This window comes from Uranotaenia lowii, chromosome 3, assembly GCF_029784155.1.
Source record: "Uranotaenia lowii strain MFRU-FL chromosome 3, ASM2978415v1, whole genome shotgun sequence".
NCBI lineage: Eukaryota > Metazoa > Arthropoda > Insecta > Diptera > Culicidae > Uranotaenia > Uranotaenia lowii.
The window spans coordinates 241,137-265,241 of record NC_073693.1 but is presented as its reverse complement, the minus strand read 5'-3'; the positions used below and the strand labels follow the sequence as shown (position 1 = coordinate 265,241).

The window sequence follows — 24,105 nt, the reverse complement described above, 5'->3', positions numbered from 1 at the left end:
ACTTCCGATCTTCAAACAGTCGAGGCAACGTTTTTCTATGAGCGATCTTCGGTATGAAGTTGTTCCGTGGAATGTTGGCTACCCAACCCAATTTTTCGGTTGAGCACTTGAGCCCTTAATAAAGTTGATTATTTTTACGCTTTCGTCCAAACTTCCTTCAAAGATGATGATAGTTGGCATGTCAATGAAGGATATAATGACTACTACCGTAACTTTTGGTCTTTTCTTTGATTTTTGCAACGACTCCAGCAGTATTTCCCATGGAATATTGTTGTCCGTAACATCTTGAAAATTTCAGCCCCCCCACCAAGTGCTCCGCGGAGCACGATTTGAAAACCCCTGATCTAAAGAATGCAATTGAGCACATACGTTGACGAAATTGCGGTGAATCCGTGCACCCATGGTGGATTATCTACATACGTACATATATAATTCAAAAAATCTGCTGAAAATTTTCCACATTGAAAACATGTTATTCTGGAAAAATTTTGCTTTTCAAGATCGGTACAGAAAATTTTGGGTTTCCAAGAAATTTTCTATAAAATAGACCATCGAAGTTCGAAGAAATGGTGGATTTTCCCAACTCAAATTTGCAAAACTTTAGAATTTGTTCAAAATATTGCATGAAAATGTTCAAGTCAGTTCAGTTTCACCTCCTTATTCCAATAAAGTAATTAAAACACAAATTTTTATACAAAACCACAATCTTCTAAAGGCATTTTAGTAAACCAAGTTGTGGTAAATCGGGTGGATAAAATCATGACAATCAATGGATCTTTTTAAGCTGATTTTTTCTTCATTTTTGTACGTTTTAGCTTCAAGATGTCATTCTGTTCATGTTCGTTACATCGAAAAGGTTTACCATAGCGCGCCATCTGGTTGTGGATATCACCTCTTCGACCATTAATTGTACCCCTCGTCCGTCAACGCTCGATCAACGAATCAAGGAGAAACGCAAAAATATTGTAAAACGGGCTGCACTTCCGCCAAAGAGATTATAAAAGGAAGAAGGTGACAGCCCGAATCTCCTCTTTGCTCTGATTGGCCAGCGAGATACACCAATGCGGGAGTTTGTTTATATTTTGAATACAGTTTAATAAAAATTTAATTTTAAGCTAAAGGTGAAGAAATTGAAGAGCTAAATAAAAGAAAATTTAGAAGTAAAAGTTAAAAGAAAGTTACATTAATAAAGTGTATGAACTATTCGGGAAATAAAGTGAATATTAATTAATTGGACTTACCTGTGTTGTGTGATACCGAAAGAAAGGAAGAAGAGCGACACTTACCTTGAACCGTGGGAACCTGAAAAGGAAATTATACTTACCTGGGAATCCGGAACGTGAAGCTGAAAAGAAGTGAGTGCGAAATTCTACTGCTGCCTGCTATCGACATATGGTCCTTCGAGCCGGATGCACGTCGAAACTCCGTGCATTAATCATCTGAACGCCGTCATCCTCACCTGGCAAGAATCACGTGTCTGGAACCGAGCAATTTCTATCATCTACACGAGTCCTCAAGGCGATCCTGGTGTTATTCTAATTTACAAGGCATAGAATTGCCTTAAAAAGCCCACGATGTCCAACGATCGTCGTCTCAAAAACCTAAGGACCCGGCACAGAAGTTTACTGGCATCCTTCTCTAACATCCGGGCATTCGTTGAAACTTACGACGAAGAACAACACGAATGTCAAGTTGCTGGTCGTCTAGAGCACCTAGTGTCGTTGTGGAATGATTTCAACGGAGTGCAAGCGGAGTTAGAAACTCTGGATGAAGCTGAGATCGACAACCATCTGAAGCAACGCATCGAGTTCGAATCTTCATTTTTCGAAGTCAAGGGATTTCTGTTATCGAAAAATAAACATTCTCCGTCGACGCCAGCATCGTCATCCTCTCATTCTGCGCCTCATAGCCCTGCTTGGTCGTCACACGTAAGACTACCCGACGTGAAACTTCCGGTCTTCAGCGGTAGCATCGACAGTTGGCTCAATTTTCATGACTTGTTCGTCTCGCTGGTCCACTCTTCTCACGAACTGTCGAATATCCAAAAATTCTATTACCTCCGCTCTTCGCTAAGTGGAGAAGCCTTGAAGCTGATCCAAACAATCAACATCAGCGCAAACAACTACATCGTCGCTTGGACCCTTTTGGTTGAGCACTATCAGAAGCCTGCACGGTTGAAGCAATCGTATGTGGATTCCTTGTTCGAGTTTTCTACTTTGAAGCGTGAATCATCTACGGAACTGCGTTTTCTTGTCGAAAGGTTTGAAGCAAATGTGAAAGTCCTTAAGCAACTGGGGGAGAAAACGCAATTTTGGGACATCCTTTTGATAAGAATGCTTAGCATCAGACTCGACCCGACTACTAGACGTGACTGGGAAGAACACTCATCAACTTTATCGACTGTTACTTTCCACGACCTCACGGAATTCATCCAGCGACGTGCCAGTGTCCTTGAAGCCCTTTCGAAAAACGTAGAACCAGTATCGAACAATGTCGTCAAGAAACCTCCTACGCGCGTGATCGCCAGCCATGGAGCAAATCATTCCAATTTTCGAAAGTGTGTAGTTTGTTCCGACCACCATCCGCTATATTTATGCTCGACCTTTTCAAAGTTTAGTCTCGAAGAGAAGGAGAGGGAAGTCCGCCAACACCAGCTGTGTCGAAACTGTCTCAGAAAGGGCCACCAGGTTAAGGATTGTTCTTCAACAAGTGCCTGCAGATACTGCCGAAACCGTCACCACTCGCAACTTTGTTCTACTGGAATCTCCAAGACTTCCGACACAACGAAGCAACGACAACCAACTACTTCTTCGAACCCACCGCCGTCAGTGTCACTCCCTGCTGCTTCAACCGAGGCTCCATGTTTCACAACATCCAAAAACAACCGCAAAACTATTCTCCTGGCAACTGCATTACTCACCCTCGTCGATGACAACGGAACAGAGCACGTAGCCCGAGCACTTCTCGACTCCGGAAGTGAATCTTGTTTCATCACGCAATCTTTCTCTCAGCTGATCAAGGTCCATCGCCAAAAGCTGAACTGTCCCATCGTCGGAATCGGCCAGTCCACAACGCAAGCTCGCTTCAAAATTCGTTCTTCTATTCGCTCCCGTGTGTGCCAGTACTCCACCACATTAGACTTTCTTGTGTTGCCAAAGGTTACTGTAGATCTCCCATCAACCGAAATAAACGCATCATCGTTGAAGATTCCACCTGGAATAGAGCTAGCCGATCCGTCCTTCCACAAAACCAGTCGAATCGATATGATTTTAGGCGCAGAAATCTTTTTTGAGCTGTTCGAAACCTCCGGAAGAATCAATCTTGGTGATGGCCAACCAACGCTCATCAATTCTGTCTTCGGCTGGGTTGTCTCGGGTGAGTGCGAACAACTTTCACCAACCCGACCAATTGTGGCAAATCTTGCAACGATCAGTGACCTCAACAATCTCATGGAGCGGTTTTGGTCAATTGAAGACGACAGCTCCTCGCCAAGCTACTCCGTCGAAGAAGCAGCTTGCGAAACTCACTTTCAGCAGAACGTCAAGCGCACTCCAGAAGGCCGATACTGCGTCCGTTTACCCGTCAAGAATAACGTCCTCGATAATCTCAGCGACAATCGCCGAACTGCTCTGCGACGCTTCCACATGCTCGAGAACAAGCTCAACCGCGACGAGGGTCTTAAGCAACAATACGACAGCTTCATGAAGGAGTACGAATCACTGGGCCACATGCAGAAGGTATTCGACTACGAGCAACCACCCACACCTTGCTATCATTTACCCCATCACGCTGTTATCCGTGAAGACAGCACCACGACGAAAGTACGCGTTGTCTTTGACGCATCATGCAAAACTCCCAGTGGCCCTTCCCTAAACAACGCTCTAATGGTCGGACCCATCGTACAGCAAGACCTACGCTCTATTATCATGCGCTCCAGAATCCGGCCGATCATGCTGCTAGCTGACATCAAGCAGATGTACAGACAAATTCTCGTCGACGAAGGTGACACCCCCTTGCAGCGAATAGTGTGGCGAACCTCACCCGAGGCACCAATGCAGACCTACGAACTGAAGACGGTGACGTATGGGACAGCGAGCGCTCCCTACTTGGCTACGAGAGTACTGCAACAGCTGGCAGAGGATGAACATGAGAGGTTCCCCCGAGCAGCGAAAGTTCTCAGAAGGGACTTTTACGTCGACGATCTTTTCTCTGGGGCCGATTCGATCCAAGACGCCATCAATCTCCAAAAACAGCTTGACCAGTTACTTCGCAAGGGATGCTTCGAGCTTCGCAAATGGGCTTCCAACGTAGCTGCTGTTCTTAAGGATGTCTCTCCAGAAAACCGGGCGGTCCAATCTTCAGTAGATCTCGACCGAGATCAGTGCCTGAAAACGCTTGGCTTACACTGGGAGCCAGCACCGGATCACCTACGCTACCGAATCAACCTCCCCGAGTCTCCACCGGAACAACCGTTGACCAAACGCATCGCACTGTCACATATTGCTCGCCTTTTCGATCCCCTCGGACTTCTGGGTCCAGTAGTCACTTCCGCCAAGCTTTTCATGCAAGCCCTATGGGGCTTGAAAAACGACGACGGTAAATGCTGGGACTGGGACCAAGAACTTCCGTCTGCGGCCACATCCTTTTGGAAATCGTACCACTCCCAACTTATCCTACTTAACGAACTTCGAATAGAACGTTGCATTTTGCATTCAAATCCAACCTCAGTGCAACTTCATATCTTCTCCGACGCTTCTGAGCGTGCATACGGCGCATGCGCTTATGTTCGTTCCACCGATTCTTCAGACCTCGTAAAAGTTGCACTTCTAACAGCTCGATCAAAAGTCGCACCCCTGCATCGTCAAAGTATCCCACGTCTCGAGCTCTGTGGTGCACTTATTGCCGCCGAACTTTACAAGAAAGTCATGCTATCGCTTCAGCTTCAACCAGAAACCTTCTTTTGGGTCGATTCAACGACGGTCCTCCACTGGCTCAAATCTGCTCCATCATCCTGGGTGACCTTCGTAGCGAACCGGGTGTCGAAGATACAACTCGCCACCGAGAATTGCTCCTGGAACCACGTTCCAGGATATGAAAACCCAGCAGACCTTCTATCACGCGGCACGACAGCTGAAACTCTCCTCCAGTCCGACCTGTGGTGGCATGGGCCTGATTGGTTAAAATGCGGCGCAGATAAATGGCCAACTCAACAACACATCAGCCAATACAATTCTGAAGTCCTTCAAGAAGCACGAAAAACACCAATATCTGTCATCACTGCAACTTCTACGGAATCCTTCATCAACGATCTTACTGAGCGGTTTTCCTCATTTCGCCGAATGGTCAACACCATCGCTTACTGTAGGCGATTAAAATTCAAGAAAGCCGATCGTCCTAGCAGCACAATACTGTCTTGTGAGGAAATCGAAGCATCCGAAAATGCACTCATTTCACTTGTCCAACAGCAGGAGTTCAGCAGCGAATGGTCACAGCTACAACAAGGCAAACCTGTCCCAACAAAGTCCCGCCTCAGATGGTTCCATCCGTTTCTGTCTGAATCTCGAGTCATTCGGATTGGGGGCAGGCTCAGTCATGCAACGTTACCCTACAACACCAGACATCAAATCCTGCTACCAGGCACACACCGTTTTTCCAAGCTCCTAGTTCAACATCACCACGCGAAACATCTACACGCTGCACCGCAGCTTCTCATCAGCTTGCTTCGAACCCAGTATTGGATAATAGGGGCCAGGGACTTAACGAAGCGTGTCGTACATGCCTGCGTGATTTGCTTCAGAGCCCGTCCAAAACAACTAGAGCAGTTCATGGGGGACTTACCAGCCAATCGTGTGAACATGGCCCGTCCGTTTGCGATCACCGGCATCGATTATTGGGGACCCATCCAGATCCAACCATCTCATCGTCGTGCTGCTCCTCGGAAAGTCTATGTGTCAGTTTTCGTATGCTTCTGTACGAAAGCTGTCCATATTGAACTTGTCTCTGACCTCACCGCTGCCAAGTTCATACAAGCTTTACAGCGCTTCGTCTCTCGTCGTGGGTTGTGCTCTGAAATCTACAGTGACAACGGTCGTAATTTCGTCGGAGCTGCTAACGAATTACGGCAAATAGTTCGCAGCAAGGAGCACCAAAAAGCGCTGGCGGAGGAATGCACCAACAACGGTATTAGGTGGCACTTTAACCCACCTAAGGCTTCGCACTTTGGTGGTCTATGGGAGGCCGCAATCGCTTCAGCTCAAAAACACTTTCTTCGTGTCATTGGAAATCACACTCTGCCGTATGACGAGATGGAAACTCTTTTAGCGCAAATTGAGAGTTGCTTAAATTCCCGACCGATATCATCATTAAGTGATGATCCATCCGACTTCGATCCTCTGACACCGGGGCACTTTTTAGTTGGTGGCGCCTTAAAAGCAGTTCCTCAATTAGACCTGTCCTCCATTCCCTACAATCGGCTCAACAATTGGCATCGCACGCAGAAGCTCCTACAGGACATTTGGAAGCGCTGGCAACTTGAGTACGTGTCAACCCTCCAGCAACGTTCGAAATGGTACAAGCCGCCCGTCATCATCCAAAAGGGTTGCCTGGCACTTCTCAAGGATGAAAACTCACCACCGATGAGCTGGAAGCTGGCTCGAATCACCGATCTGCATCCCGGACCAGACGGAATTACGAGAGTCGTAACACTTCGCACATCCAACAGCATCTTTACTCGACCGGTGGCAAAAATCTGCTTGCTACCTATTGAAACACCATCCGCTGGAACAACTTCTCCGCAAAGCAGCAACGCAACTCCTGATTCGCCGATGAAATGCAGCAACTAAGCACGAGCCAACACAACCTACCTGAAATTATGAACATACAAGGCATTTTCTAATATGGAAAAGGTGAGAACCAGTCCAAATTAGCTTAATTTCATCCTCGCAGGTCTACGCTATGTTTGTTTTTATCTTGTTTCAAGCAACATCATCGATTTATTGACGTTCGACATCAAAACAACCCTATTTCATCGACAAATCCGAGGGATAGACCACTAGCTGAAAAGGTTTCATCGACAATCTGTCAGAAATGAACATTTCTGAAGGGGCCAGCATGTTCGTTACATCGAAAAGGTTTACCATAGCGCGCCATCTGGTTGTGGATATCACCTCTTCGACCATTAATTGTACCCCTCGTCCGTCAACGCTCGATCAACGAATCAAGGAGAAACGCAAAAATATTGTAAAACGGGCTGCACTTCCGCCAAAGAGATTATAAAAGGAAGAAGGTGACAGCCCGAATCTCCTCTTTGCTCTGATTGGCCAGCGAGATACACCAATGCGGGAGTTTGTTTATATTTTGAATACAGTTTAATAAAAATTTAATTTTAAGCTAAAGGTGAAGAAATTGAAGAGCTAAATAAAAGAAAATTTAGAAGTAAAAGTTAAAAGAAAGTTACATTAATAAAGTGTATGAACTATTCGGGAAATAAAGTGAATATTAATTAATTGGACTTACCTGTGTTGTGTGATACCGAAAGAAAGGAAGAAGAGCGACACTTACCTTGAACCGTGGGAACCTGAAAAGGAAATTATACTTACCTGGGAATCCGGAACGTGAAGCTGAAAAGAAGTGAGTGCGAAATTCTACTGCTGCCTGCTATCGACAGTTCATTAAAAAAAATTAGAAAAAAAACATATTACAATCTTCAAAAGACCAAAAAATTTCTTACCATAATTAAATAGAGGCCTCACAACACAATCTAAATGAAATTGGAACTCATTTTCGTTCTAAAACGTGATTGGCTTTGAAATTTCTGCTATTTTCATATAAATTTTCTATAGAATCGTTTTTGTGAAGTCACAAAAAAATCCAATATGGCTCTCGGCACTTTCTTATTCCAATATTCCTTGCATTCTAGGGAAAAAAAATCTGATACTTGATAAATGGTGTAATGTGGGAAAAAAAATTCAGAGGAAAATCATTCTGAGTAAATTTGTTTTGGGCTTTTGGGAGACAATCCTCATTTTTGACTTAAGGACACAGATGTTTATTACAATCAAAATTGTCCTCCAAAAATTTTTTATGCACAGGTACATGGATTTCAACCCTTTATGAAGACCCGTGTATTCTGATCAAGTTCAAATAAATTCCAAGGTATTTCTAAAACTTATTATCAACTATCTGATTAGAACCCTGAAAACATTCAATATTTTGACAAGCTCGCATGTTTCTACTTGCTTGAGTACATAAAATCAAGGAGCAACGTTACAGCTGCAGAACTTTATTATGATCCTCACATATGAGAGTGCATTGGTCAACACGCGATTAACTATTTACGATTCCGAGCTCCCCGGCAGGCCCCGACATTAGTTGAGCGTGATTCAATGATACACCGATCAGCCGCGAATTGACCGCAAAGTGTACTCTTAGCACTAATACACAAGTCATCATCATCCTCCTTCGGACGGGGGGTTTTCGTTTTTAATAGAAAATCGAACGAACGCACCCCTTGGCTAAGTACAAAGCTGCATAGTCAGACTACATACTACACGGTGCTTTTATGGAAGATGTTTAAAAGAAAAAATACAGTAACTCTAATTTTTTCAGAAACGAAAAATATAGCCTTTTCTGAATCATTTTCAGGCAAAATTAAAATATTTTGTCGGTGAGTCCTCATACGTTTTGTTTTTTTGAAGATTTGTAGTCCATATTTAGAAATTATTACCTGTAAATGTATTCCAGTGCTATGGAATAGTAACTTTTTTCATGGAAAACTTATTTTTTTATTTTTACTGAAATATTTTGTCATTCTGAAACAATAAAAAATGTCAACGCCTGGAAAGATAAGTGATTTGGACTTCCTGAAAAACTTATTTTTATATGACCATTTTATTATTAATTTTATTATTTGGAATATCCTCGTTATTATTGGTGTTATTCAAATGTAACATGAATTTATATTTATATGTGTGTATCTTGGAGAACTAATTCTGGTTAAAAAAATGAATAAGAACAGTCCAACACCATTTGATTGGTTTCCAACAAAATATTAAAAATCTTTTCTTTTTTTTCAAAATTGTTCTTTGCAATATTTCCACAATATTTGCAGGCTCCGATGCATATGGGTACGCACTTAAGAAAACAAAAATTTAATTTTTGATGATGTCACTCGTTTACGGCATTTTTAAAATAAATTTAAAGATAAAGATTAGATTTAAACATATCTAAGAAGACCAGTTTTCAATAAAATTTAGTTAAAAGTTAAAGTACTTGCACTGAAATCCGCTTATCTTCCGCTACATAACATCTATTTTAAATTTCTTTTTCTCATATTGATGGTGAATAAATTTTCTATTAATCATTTGAACTTCATTTTTGCTTAAGAATTGAAGTACTGCTGATATTTTCATATTTATAATCAACAAAACGATGAAAAACCATTTTTTTTTTCTAGAGAAATTTCAATTTTATCGACGGTTTTGGACCAGATTTATGCTTTTTATATTTTTTTTTGTTTTTATGTATTTCTATGGTTTATTCAAATCAATGATTTCTATACTTTTTGCCATAATTGGTATACAATTGTAGAAGTTATGATTGTTTTACTGTAGCCTAAATGCTTCATCATGGTTCTATTTAATAATAAAGAGACCTTCAGTGTAGAATAATTAAAATAAGTAAGGGATGAACAAAATATGATGAATCTGACACGCTTCAGGCTAGTTTGCTATCGATCATTTGCAATTCACTTTTGCCAACAATACTGATAATTTTTGTACATGTTAGATCGACAAAAAGATTGAAATGCATTTTTTAAGAAAAATTTCAAATTTATCACAGTTTTAGACTAGATTCATCCATTAAATAAATTTATTTCCAAAAAACTGTAAAATTTTATATAAAACAAAGAATTTAAGAGATGATTTAAAAAATATTGTGGGTTGTAAATCGTGGAAGCTAAGATTATTTAATCTTAACAGTAATGCTAGTTCTTTGAATAAAATGGAAGAATCACAGAGTGCAGCAGGGTTACAAAACTTGGGCTAGAAAATAATGAAAATAAAAAGGTTCAAGCAAACTCCAGGCTTATAATGATAATTGTATCAAAAGACAGAAACAAGCAAAATTTATGCTAGATTGAACTGCTGTAGCGATTTGCATGAAGTCTGAAGTGCGATTGGAATTTTGAGACATTTAACTCAGGAGAAGTATAAAAACCGATTTCTCATCAAAGATGTTTTTTAACGTATCGTTAACTTTCCAATATTCATTATCGTAATATTTTTTTCAAAGCTTAAATTAAGGCAAACGTTTCTACTTTTGATCGCATCACGATAAGAGTTATCATAAAAAAGTTTAGCGGTTCCTAGTGTTTACTTATTTTCTTAATCATTGAGCTTTTTTCAATAACATCTGGAGAGAATATTGCCACAATCAAAAAATCTAAAAATTATGGATTCAAATGGATTTATATTATTTAAAATATTTCTAATAACTTCAGATAATTTGACCCTCTCAGACTACTGACAGGATTTGCCAGCCAATTTTTAAATTTTTTTTGAGGATTAAAAGATACTCTTTAAGCATTTTTTGTGTTAAACAGCTCTGTAACCATGTAGTTTAAAAAAAATTGAAAATTTTTCAAAGTTTTTAATCACATTGTTGAGATCAATTTAAAGGTATTAAAAGTTAAAACTAAGAGAATTAGCTCCTCTAAAATTATAAAACACTAAAAATATATTTATTTTTGGAGATTTCAAATAGAAAATTTTCAAAAAAAATTTTTATATGGGAGGTCACCGACAAAATATTTTAATTTTCGGTGAAAATTAACCGGAAGAAGCTCTACCTTCTACCCATGCAAAAATTAGCGTTACTGTATTTTTTTTCTTTAAGTCCTTCTACGAAACACACCGTGACTAGTCGGTGGAAAAACTTAAACTCAGTTGGCCATGATGGGTTGTTGGTTTACTTCTTACTTTATAGTTACCTCTACTTTATTCGATATAGGTAGGTAGGTATGTTACCCGCTGCTGCTGTCGGTCCGTTGTGGGTAATTATTTTATATGAGTTACACACTTTATTGGCACTTGTTTCTCGCCCGATAGTTGCGTTTCTCATAAACAGAGCTGTGAGCCGATGGAGTTTTTTTGGTCTGGAACTCTAGACGGATTCCGTTACTTTTTTTTTAAATTGAGATCTCCAAAGCAATAGATAAGTTTTAAGAGGATCAAAGTAGTCATGGTTTCTTGAAAAATAAACAAAGCATGCCTCAAAAAGTTCAAAACTTTGCTTCGTCGCTGTCAACATTATGTTTAAAGTGCCGCAAATCGAACGAGTTGTGATCGGCGCTCAGCCCTGCCAACTCACTCGGGGTACAAAGTGTCTTTAATCGCTGAAGGTTGCGTTGTGTGTGCATCGGTGTTACTTGAAACAATTTTTCATTTTGAAACTATTTTATTACACGCATCACGTTGAAGGACTTTCCAAAACATGAGCCTTTTTTTAGAAAGTTGTTTCGGTATCGTTGCCCATTTGGAACGATCAAAGTCAGACCTCGAGATACTATTTTGTTTATACTTTTTGAGAAAAAAGAACAACAGAGATACCATTTTTGCAATTCACACATTCCATTGCCAGCATCGTCACCCTCAAAACCCCGATGATCGACACCATCATCATCATCCACGTCGAAGTGATCATGGTGATCATCGGGTGAACTATGCCGCGGCCAGCCAGCCTTCACGCTTGAACGGGGGTGGCAAAACTCCCTCCGGATTTATCGCTTCCCCCTTCATGCAGATCGGCTAAGCCTCCACACCGTCTCGTCTAGCACAAATGCTGCAAGTTTCTCAGCTGTGCTCCACTGTTCAGCTATTCTGTACCCTTGCAACCTAACTTAATCCTACGATGGCTTAGCAGGCCATGCGTGTGTGCATTATGCCTCCTCCTAGTAGAGCTACCTTGACGAATGCATTCATCATCATCATCATCACCAATAGCAACGTTGGTTAGCAAGCCGTCGCCTGTGATTTTGCGCCTGCTTCGATTTGCAATTTTCTTGATCTATTCACATCGAAAGAGCCTCGAGAGTTAGTCAGTCAGTCAGTCGCAGTCATAGAATCTGCGCTTTGCGGTATGCACCCGTTAGGCTATTATACTTACATCCATCGGCTAGGAGGAATGGCTTGGTTTGGAAAAGCTTTGGCGAGTCGATCGAAAATGCGGCGGCGACTGCGGAGACGACGCCAGGCAGGTGATGGTGATGTATTGGTGTTCAGCTGACGTGAAGAACGCTGCTGTTAGCTAGTGGAAAGGTATCGCCCAAGCTGTTGCACAACGATTATCCATCGGCGGCGGCGGCGACCGTTAGATTTTTGCTCCTGCACTTCTCTCACCTCATCCCTCAGAAATGTACGGCATGGTGGAAACCGCTTTAAAAAAAACGGCCACAGACGCGACTTTAACTCCCATACTTTGGATCCAGCGAAGAAAAAATAAATTTAAAAATAAAAATAAAAGGTACGCGACATTAAATGTCAACAGGTTTCAATTTTGTCAAACACGATCATGCTGCTGCTGAATCAACCAAGCAGGCATTTGCTGGTGGCTGCGACCCGATTAGCTATTGATTTGTTTACGTTCCAAATCATTGCTGGCATGGATTGCTTTGATCTGCTCCAAGACGACGACGAGACGCCAAATTTGAGTCGGGGCTCGGAAAGGTGTTGCAAACTGTGTGTTTTGTAATTCCTTATTTTCCTATCTTCAATACTAACATTTAAGAAACATTTTGAAAAGTTTTTTTTTCTGAAAGTTCATGTACACTTTAATGTTACCGAAAACAATTCTGTGGTTTTGCGAAAAAAAATTCTGACTTTCGATGGATTGTTTTCTGTTATGATTGTTTTCTGTTTTGGAAACAGCATAAATTTCTTTATAGAATCAGCATGAAATGGGTCTTTTTAACATTTCACTTAAGAAACATCAATAAAATTACCAATCTTAGCATGTTTTTCCAAAACAAAGTTAGAAATCCAAAATTTATGTTAACATAACATTTATAATTTTTAAAATACGTGAAAAATTTAAAAAATCTGTGAAATCTATGAATATTTCCAGAATTTTGTGTTCTGTGACACAGATTCTGTGAAGAAAATTTGCTCAAAATTCTGTGATATTATAGATTCTTGTGTGATTTCGACAACCTTGGTACACATCAAGTTTTTAAAGTTTTTGAAAGCATCTTTGCCTCAACATTCATCAAAATTTGGAACCAACTAAGCACATTCATCAATCAGCTACAGCAACAGCTCCAGCGTATGAATGAATAACCGAATGTGGCAATCATCATCTTTGACTTAAGGCAGCCCTCGTTTCGAAACACTCTATTCAGTGGTCACTAGATGGGTAAGGGGTAGCTTAAAAATCGAGGTTTAGCAGCTCTTCTACCAACACTGCAAATGCAAAGATAGATAGAAAGACAGAGCAACAAGAAAATAAAGACCGTGAATGTAAATAATAGCAGAGCAGCAACACAAAAACAACCAACTTTTGCAACACCCACAATCGGGCGAAGGCTTACGGGGGCCCATTCAAGATAGTTATGGGCACAACTAAGCGCTACCGCAGATTTTCCTCCGAAACGAAGAAAAGAAAACAGTAAATTTATTAAAATAATGAAACTCTACTTTACATCTCTCGGTGGTTTTCGGTCTACACAAACTCTATAGACTTGAGCTGAGCACCGGTAAATCGCCTCAACAATGTTGTTCCTGTTTTCGCGCATGGTTAACTTTAGTAGGTAGCCGCGTCTCGTCACCGTTCCCAGTTTTGGAAAACGTATTTTCTCCGTGTATCTTTGATTGACAACCAAAGGGGCTGATCGATGGCAGATCTACAAGTAGGCATGTGTGAAAGTGTGGGGTGAAAACTGACGAAAATATTTGTTTTCCAGCTTTTGCTCGCTCGATTGGATGGAAATCCAAGCAACCTATCAAGGCAGCAAATAGATTTGCCATTTAGTAGCCTACTGCGATGCGATGTGGGGCGACCGACCAAAAGAAGGCAATGTCGTCGTCGTCATCGTCGTTGCTCAGTTGGCTCATTTGACTGAATGTTTTGCTTTCGCGTAACCTCTCATGGGCGTAACAATTTTTGTGAAGCTTATTTTTTTCTTGCTTTGCCCGGAGTCGGTTACCACACCACTTTTGGTTAAATGTTTCGAGGCTAGCTTCTTTGGTTTGGTTTGGAGGTTCAGTGCAGTGTCGATTGTGCGACTGGACGTGGACAATGTCTACACCATCTACCATCAACGAACGACATTGGCCAAGTGTGTTTATGTCTGCACGTCGTCATCATCATCATCATCATGAACGCGTAGTCACTGAAGTCAACCATCCAGTCAATCAGGCTGCTACTCACTGTCATGCGCGAAGACCTTAAGATTTTAAGCATCATCACTGCTACCACCCCCTATCCTGAATAAGGTTCGACCTTATACATGACTAGCGCAGAGGCCTAATATTGTTTACAAGTTTGTTAAATACCAAAGGCCGTTTGCAAGAGTTTACTCTCGACTGACCTCAACCGCACAAGGACTTGTTTAGCTCATTCATGAATGAGAGTCCATCGATTAGTAGAGCTAGACATTCGAAAGACTAAAGTGCATCGGACTCAAATTCTGAGTTTAGGTTAACTTTGACGTCGCCGCACAAGTAGACGATTTACCTCGTAGGCATACAGACTTTGTCGATTCGTTTAAATCGTCACCCGCGTGCTCCGCGTGGCTCATGGCTGGCTGCGATGCGATGGCCTTTATCGTTTCGTCGCTTTACTAGTCGTCGCCGACTTCGTTTATACCTATTCGCCTTGCAAGGTTTTTTTTCGTTTCAACTCTTATATTGTACCTATATTTATATTTTCATTTCACCACTCTACTGTACACTTGGATTCCACTCTCTGCTCTGTGTACCCCCGACGACATTCAGTTTTGTTTTATTGTTTTCCAACTTCATTCCAGCGACGACGACGACGTTTAGGTAAATGTGTTTGTCACAATACAGACATCCATGCATACATAAAGTAGATTCATAGGCCAGTTGTTAGTAGACGGCATTTCAAAGTGATCCACTCCAAAAAACAAAAGTAACAATAATGAAACGTTGAGCTGGTGCTCAAAGTAGGCTACAGTATGTGTGCTATAGTATAACGAAAGGGTCACCGCCTTCTTCGGTTTATTTTGAAACAACTCTAGTTGCGATCGGCAATATTTTGTAAATAAAACGTTGGACCATAAGAGAAAAAACCGATGCCGTGGAGGCATGAACTCGTTCAACTCACACACAACGAGAGCTTGAGGGGGTATTACACTAAACGGGCGAAATTGCGATTAATCTATTGGCGCTTAGACGGCACAATCAGAGCGATCCCATTTTGAGATTTGAAATGACAAAAAAAAAAAAATGAAATAGAGATAAACATTTGAAAAATAACCAAAAATGTAAAAATATACCAGAAATTTCCAAATTATCAGAAATATCCAAATTATCCAAATTATCAAAATTGTCAAAATTGTCAAAATTGTCAAAATTGTCAAAATTGTCAAAATTGTCAAAATTGTCAAAATTGTCAAAATTGTCAAAATTGTCAAAATTGTCAAAATTGTCAAAATTGTCAAAATTGTCAAAATTGTCAAAATTGTCAAAATTGTCAAAATTGTCAAAATTGTCAAAATTGTCAAAATTGTCAAAATTGTCAAAATTGTCAAAATTGTCAAAATTGTCAAAATTGTCAAAATTGTCAAAATTGTCAAAATTGTCAAAAATGTCAAAAATGTCAAAAATGTCAAAATTGTCAAAATTGTCAAAATTGTCAAAATTGTCAAAATTGTCGAAATTGTAAAAAATTGTCAAAATTGTCAAAATTGTCAATATTGTCAAAATGGTCTAAATTGTCAAAATTGTCAAAAATTGTCAAAATTGTCAAAATTGTCAATATTGTCAAAATGGTCTAAATTGGCAAAATTGTCAAAATTGTCAAAATTGTCAAAATTGTCAAAATTGTCAAAATTGTCAAAATTGTCAAAATCGTCAAAATTGTCAAAATTGTCAAAATTATCAAAATTTTCTAAATCGTCTTAATCGTCAAAAATGTCAAAAATGTCAAAAATGTCAAAAATGCCAGAAATGTCAAAAATGTCAAAAATGTCAAAATTGTCAAAAATGTCAAAAATGTCAAAACTGCCAAAAATTTCAAAAATGTCAAAAATGTCAAAAATGTCAAAAATGTCAAAAATGTCAAAAATGTCAAAAATGTCAAAAATGTCAAAAATGTCAAAAATGTCAAAAATGTCAAAAATGTCAAAAATGTCAAAAATGTCATAAATGTCAAAAACGTCAAAAACGTCAAAAATGTCAAAAATGTCAAAAATGTCAAAAATGTCAAAAATTTCAAAAACGTCAAAAATGTCAAAAATGTCAAAAATGTCAAAAATGTCAAAAATGTCAAAAATGGCAAAAATGTCAAAAATGTCAAAAATGTCAAAATTGCCAAAAATGTCGAAAATAAATGTCAAAAATGTCAAAAATGTCAAAAATGTCAAAAATGTCAAAAATGTCAAAAATGTCAAAAATGTCAAAAATGTCAAAAATGTCAAGAATGTCAAAAATGTCAAAAATGTCATAAATGCCAAAAACGTCAAAAACGTCAAAAATGCCAAAAATGTCAAAAATGTCAAAATTGTCAAAAATATCAAAAATGTCAAAAATGTCAAAAATGTCAAAAATGTCAAAAATGTCAAAAATGTCAAAAATGTCAAAAATGTCAAAAATGCCAAAAATATCAAAAATGTCAAAAATGTCAAAAATCTAAAAAAGTCATTTGCTATAAAAGTATTGAACAATTACAAACATTACCAACAATTAACAAGTACAAAAACTACCAACAGTGACTGAAGAATAATGATTTTAAATCTGGTATTGATTATCTTGCAAAGAGACTTGTATAAATCTCTTATATTGTGTAAAGTCAAAATAGGTTGCGGAGTGTGACTTCTGGTGTTTCCAAAATTCTTGAAGGAGCTCAAAATCAGTGGATTTTAGACTGGGATTTGTTTTTATTTATAGCAAAATATGCGCCAAGGGGTGTCAAATTTGCTCCAAAATTTGATCAAAGCTTGAGGTGATATGATGTTTTCTAGAAAAGTGAAACCTAACTCAAAATTCATTTTTATTTTATCAGTTTTATCAAAACAGAGAAGAATGTCTATCTCATATCTGTACCCGAACATTGAATATAAATTTATTTTATCTATTGTTTATTAATTTTTAAATTTCTTCTCAACTCAAGGATATTTTTTGGCTTAACTCACTCCGATCTGATGACCTTAGTATAACGAATCAATCAGATCAACTTTACTGGGTGTGTGTGATGTAGATCGATCGCGGAAGGGTTTTGATTTTTGCCAACGCTGATAGGTAGTCTAGCTTTAAGCTCAAGATATGTTAGCCTAGATGGTGCCGAAACGAAAGTGTTAGCTACCTACTATTTTATTTTTATTTCAATTTTTTTGCACTACTCCCTCTCGATTGGTGCCTGTCTGCTTTCATTGAACGGCGATGATCGAGGGGTTGAGTAGCGTTAGTGGAGTGATTTTTTTTTTGCTTTAGATGTTGTGTTGCTATTTTCGAAAGTAAAAGATAAAAAAATATTTCCTTCCACACTTCATTTCGGCTCTCTTAGGTAAGGTACCTCTACTCTAGTACGAATGACGACGATTACGCGGCTCAGGTTCGCCAGAGATGCTTAGACGAAAGCTAGCTCCGGATTTTTTGTAGGGAAAGCCATGGCCGTCCGTCTGAATATCCGAAAGGCCCATTTGGATTGGTTGGATTGGATCGTATACTTCTGGTGGTGCCTATTTAGTGTTTTTTTCCGCAAGCCCAACTCCACTGCTGTGTGCCAATAGTTAGAGAAGTCCCAATGAAACCGTGAACGGTGCTTTTGGTTCAATATACCCAGTAGAAGAAAACCTGAGGCATCCGTCTACTCCATCCACGTGTCCACGCTCTTGGCTTAAGCCTATGAGGAGGCTCTACCAACTATGAAAGAAATAGCGAAAGGGTGGTGACTCTTTGGTGATCGGCAAAGATCGCGTCTGGGAAAGCAAAAACCGCACGAAAGAAGGGAAAAAAACTTAAAGTCTCCCCACGAATTCAAACGGTGGTCGTTTATGCTCCAAAGTGAAAGAAATAGGATGAAATAGAAACGTAATAAAACATAAAAAATTTGCCTGTTTGGTTTTTTTCGAGGTGAAAGAGCCTCCGAGCTCGCCTAGCGATGGATGGTTAGTTTGTGTGAACCCTGGCCTAGGCCACGATCAAGCCCGTAGAAACGCCGAGAGTCCAAACGCGGGGAAGAAACAATGACTTTCAATTTTTTCGGTACAAAAGATCGCGCGCAGATTTGGTGGCTCAAAAGAGTAAGTTCGAGTGGTTGCGCACAGGCATAAGCAATTAAAGTGGGACAATGGCCTTTCCTTGGAATTTGAACATGTGACCAGCCTCTGGAACCCGATCCGGGTCATGGGAAATCAAAGTCAGCACGCTCTCGTTCGTTGACGGGGTTCAACTCATCAAAAAAAAGTACCAACCTAACATAAGTATAAGAAAGATGATCGCTGCTTTTGTTGTTAAGCCTATCGTGCTGAACTTTGTTGCTGTGCTCATTCAAATATTTGCAAATTCCGGAACGTCTCGAATGGAACGCATCGGTTCAACATACTTTGGGGACATCGTTCCTCGCCTCTCTTGATCCCGATCGCCGGTTGATCACCCCCACGGAGAAGACGCAAATCAAGGTTATCCGCTATTATTCACCCGATGCTCGTCGTCGTCGTCGTCGTTCGACGACGTCGCGTATTCCACAATGAAAAAAATCGTAGAGAAACGCAAAACCTACGGCTGGCGCACAAACAGAATATGAACTGTGCTGAGGATCGCGATGGCGAGACACAGAAAAAAAATAATAAAAAATGCGACATCCCATTTACGGCATGCCCAATGTGGAGCTCTCGCTTCCTTCTGTCGAATCTTCGAGTGTGTATAGTCGTCTCGCCACTACAATGCCTGAGTCGCGATCATCCAGAGTCCGTTTGATTCGTTTGAAAACACCACCAGCCAAGCACCAAACAAACTGACCACCAACCCAGGAGATAAAGCAATAAGTAGGTATACACATACCGCACCTCATCGGACTTCAAGAGGAGCAGATACTTATGCAGACCTCTTCAAAAAAAAAAAACGGGCGAAAAGAGGTGATCATTACCGCGCACTGGTTGGAACGACTCGCCGGGGGAAAAAAAGCTCAAGAAAACACATTCACAACATTTATACAATTGTAACTTTCGGTCGGCAACAATCCTACAACACGTATCAGACCTTAATTCTGGAAACCGCTGGCTGGCTGATCTTACCCTCTACATTAAGTCAGTCTAGGGCAGACGAAGGAAGAACGAAGAAGAATTTGAAGAGGACACGGGTCGCGGCACAACAACAGCAACGGCAACTCTTTGGGGTTGATCCAAAACGAGCGTGGGAGTTCCCTTCTTCCCTTTCCTGGGATGATTCCGTCCGAAGTAGCGAGCGAATGATCGCGACGGAGCAGTTCATTGTGCGTGCGTGAGATCAACAAATAGAGGAGCAGCAGCAGCAGCAAGGAGGGAAACAACAAAACTACGAACGAAGACGACATTCTTTTTTATTTCCGTTTGTTGGTTTTCTGCTGCTTGTCGGACTGGGACGGATATCATTTAGTTTGCTACCTTGAGCTGAGCGTTGCGTGATGCTTCAATTGCCACACATTGAGGTACCGGCTGGCGTGGAATTTGTTTTTGTTTGAACGGACGATGATAACTTATAGATGCTCCTCGTATGTTGATCTTGTTGGAAAATTTGTTTTTTAAGTTTGTAACCGAACTTATAGTAAAGTATAACCTAACGAAACTTCGCTGGACTCTTTCAAGGCAATAGCATGTTGTGCCACCTGGACAGCGTATTTCAAAATGCTGCGAACTAAACTGAACAGTGAACGGCTTTCAGTGCCCAGACATCATCGAAGCCGTTTGTGTTCCGGCGCAGAAATCCAAGAGTAGCAAATACTTTAGCCGCAGTTGGCGCTATAGTCTGTTATCAATCTTTATGCCAATATTTAGAATGGAGTTCACATTTTCAAGAGTTTTTCTGGAAATTTTGTAGTCGAATTTGAAAAGAGACACCAGTTCTCAAGTCTACCTATAGCTTTTAGCAAGGCAAGGCAATCAATTTTGTTTAGAATCTTTTTGAAAATCTTTACATCGTCCGCATAAAGAAGCGTGTCAGATTGAAGCGTTGCACACAGGTCATTACAAAAACGATAAATAGAAGAGGTCCGAGGTGGCTCCCTTGGGGTACTCCAGACGGTGTGACAAATATCCTCGAGCGTGAATTAATTATTTTCGTGTAAGCGTGACGGTGAGTAAGGTTCGACTCAATCCACTCGAATGGCCAGGTTGGAAATTCTACTGGGGGACACGTGGTGCAAGAGATGGATAAATTGCCAGTGAATCACTACAAATCTGTTAATAATCCGTAGCGAATCCGTAAGAAATGCTGAAAATCCGTACCAGCATCGATCCGTAGATCTGTAGAAGAGCTCAAATTCCGTAGATCTACGGAGATATCAATCTAAAGATTTCCTTTTATTCAACCACGGTATATCTTTACCGTGGTTGGATTGAAAGGAATCTTTCGATTGCTTTGATTCAGTAGAATTATTCATCCAAGTAGGCTCACAACACATATTAGAGCAAATCCAACTATACTTTCGTTCGGCGTAGAGTCCATGTAAGTTTCGAAACTCAAAGCCAATAACTAAAGGGTGATACGGTCGAAATTTGGTCAATATCCATTTGACGTATTTCTTTCAATTTTGCATTTAAAAAACCTGAACACCCCTCATTTTGAAGGTGTGTGTGTGTGTGTGTGTAGAATGTTGCTCCTATTTTGATTTTGGAATTCACTCTTCAGTTGTCAAAATGCCGTCCAAGGAAGAAGAGCAGCGTATCAAAATTTTGCTCGCGCATCGCGAAAATCCGAGCAACTCGCATGCAAAGCTGGCAAAATCGCTAAAAGTTGCCAAATCAACCGTTACAAATGTAATGAAAGTGTTTGGGAAACGTTTGTCGACAGCCAGGAAGTCTGGATCGAGAGGAAATCGAAAACCGGCAATTCGGATTTGAAAAAGCGGAAGCCTAACAGAATATTTTTCCTGAATTTTATACTAATTAAACTTGAAAAAAAAATTTAATTTGATTTTTTAAATAAACGATTTCACCAATTTACAGGCGTTTTCCCTTGACCAAATTTTGACCGTATCACCCTTTATGATAGAGTTAGATGCGTTGGTCAACTTCATAATTTGCTTCATAATTTCACAATTCCCTCAAGATGACTAGAATTATCTAAGGTAATCGGAGTGACATGTTGTGCTTTTTCACTGCAACCAAGAATCTTCCTCCTTTACCAAATTCGACTTAATCATATCTACTTGAAAATCAAAACACTTGCAAAAAGTACTTAAATGATTTAAGGGAATTATCAGAAGGCCATTTGCCAAATTTGAGCAAATCTGATGACGGGAAGGAGTTGCACTGAATCTTCAGTGCAAGAAGGATTATGAGACATTGTGTTCTAAAGAAGCATATACAACTTGTTTTTCATCAATTTTTTTTTTCATAACCAATCAATTGCTTTCTAATGTTGATTTTATTAAAATTTGAATCACTTCCCCTGAAGATAACATCACGATTGGAATTACAACAAAAAAGTTTTTGCGGTTTTAATTCTGTGTTTCGGCCGCAAATAAAAACAAAAATACTCATTTAGAGGAGTAGTCCATGACTTTCGCGAACCGCACGTGTTTTTTTTCTCCGTCCGTGAAATGTTTATCAAAATTATAGATTTTGAAGAGTTTGCTTTTAGTGAAACTAAAGTGTTTCAGCTATATTATTGCAGCGTAGTGATTAAGTGACGGTTTGTGATTTGCGGTGGTCAATTTTTGTGGAAAAGTGTCTCTAACCTGGTATGGTTTACGGATACCTCTGGATGAAAAAAGGTTCATGCTGCTGTTTTTTTTTTGTTGCCAACAATCAACTGGGTGAGCAAGTTCCATTTTTTACGTTAAATATCGTTGTTTTTTTATTCAAAGTATTACAAAGTTAAATAAGTATTCATGTTATAAAATTTTCAACACTAGCCTTTGATTAGTTTTTATTATTGGAAACTCTGGCCGGCTGTCTGATAATCATGTAATTTACTCAACAGTTCATAGAGTGTCCATCCCGCGATTTCCCGGTCGGAAATTCCCGGGAATTTGAAAAATCGGGAATTCCCGATTCCCGGGAATCATAGTTTCATTCCCGGGAATTCTCGACATGAATGACATTATTTGTCTGGAAAAGCCTCATAGCCTCCGGAACCATACTTATGTTCTTTTTGAAAATGTAGTCATGCAAAACTTATTGAGAATATGCCATTCCTGTAGCAGTGAACACTTTGCAGCCATTTGGTGCATTTTTTTTATTCAAATAGAAAAGTTTAAAAAGATTTCCATACCTGTTTTAATGAACGAAAACTCGTAACCCTTTAAAAAAATATATGAAAAATCGCACAGATGGTGTTTTCTCGAAAGTAAAATTTATGCTCTTGTTTCCCTCTTGCTTTGAAGGCTAGATGGATTTCAAAACTTAAAAATGACCAAGACATCGATTTTTTTCTTCGTATGAAGAACAATTATGTTAAATGTTCAGAAAAACGAAAAAAAACTTGGATAAATCACACAAATAAAAAGATAAAGTTTTTTATTAACCAATAATTCCATGAATGAATTCTTCATTTGACCTGTTCAGGTTATATTATAGTTCATTGTTGAAAAAATTTTGAGCAAATTATGAGCTTGTATGCAGGAAAGTTTCGATAAGCTGTATTCCAATCGAAATGCAAAAGTGTATTTCGAGATTGTCATTATTTTCAATGATTGCTTAGATGGAAATTGTATAAAAAAAAAACGGATCACACCCATGTAACTTATCGAAAAATCTTTCTATACGGTCAGTGTCCCTCCCTTCTAATAGAAGTGATGATAACAGGTGGCTAAAATAGCTTGTACACCCTCCTTACTACCTAATAGTTTGAGTCTTTGATAACGTGAACTAAAAAAAAGGTAAAAAAATATAAGTACCGTAAACTGGGGGAACTTTGATCACCGGGTTCGATCAACATGAAATTTTTGCAGATAATCATCATTAACTAAGTCTTAAGTTAAAGTATCTGAAAACAGTGTTTACGTCTGGAAGCCTATAAATTGAGTTCAAATAGGCTAAATATGGTTTGAAGTTGGAGATTTTTTTTATATTAAGTAAAATGTATTTTTAAAGTTTTAAAATATCTGTTTTTGAAGACTAACAAACAAATACCTCTCTTGATATATTTTTTTTATTTTTATGGTCATTTTAAGATAATTGTTGGATATTTAAAAAAACGGACATTTTCTTTGAGAAAGCCTGTATAGAAAAAATGGCTGAAAACTCTACCAAATGGTTAAGTGTCAATAAAAAAAAGTGGGAGGACCTAGAGAATTGCATGATGGTAAAATTTCGTTTGTTTTGAAGGCCAAAAAATATTGAGAAATGTTTATAATTTTTGCCCTTAAATGTATGCAGCAACATTGACCATCTTTTGAGGAGATCTGTTTTTGAAAGAAAACGTTGAAAAATTCAATTGAGTCCAAATTAAAAATTACTGTTATTGATGTTTAAAGCCTTCTGTGCTAGATGACATCAAAACAATAATGTTTAGATGTTGAGATACGTAAAAACCATATTGACCAAAGGGGTAACTTTGCTCAAAACATGAAATATGGTTTTGTAACAAACATTTAGTTAAAGCCAATGTCGTTTGAATATTCTGCTTTCAATGATCATATATTATTTTATAATCTTTACCTCAAGTGTTTTAATTTTTTTTAGTGTTACAAAAGAGCAACCCCTTCCAAAATATTTGAATATGA

The 24,105-nt window shown here is 39.2% G+C and overlaps 2 protein-coding genes across 3 annotated transcripts in view; one reads left to right on the top strand and one right to left on the bottom strand.

The window, feature by feature from the left end:
* LOC129758225 (zinc finger MIZ domain-containing protein 2-like) overlaps nucleotides 1–24,105 on the bottom strand; it is a 242,085-nt gene that overhangs the window by 176,173 nt on the left and 41,807 nt on the right. The window lies entirely within an intron of this gene.
* Nucleotides 1,575–6,842, top strand: LOC129758509 (uncharacterized). Its single transcript, XM_055756018.1, has one exon. It carries the CDS (start codon nucleotides 1,575–1,577, stop codon nucleotides 6,840–6,842), a length of 5,268 nt encoding a protein of 1,755 aa, XP_055611993.1.

What these genes read in the sequence shown, in the direction of transcription:
- LOC129758509 (XM_055756018.1), top strand. Translation starts at nt 1,575, where the DNA reads ATGTCCAACGATCGTCGTCTCAAAAACCTAAGGACCCGGCACAGAAGT.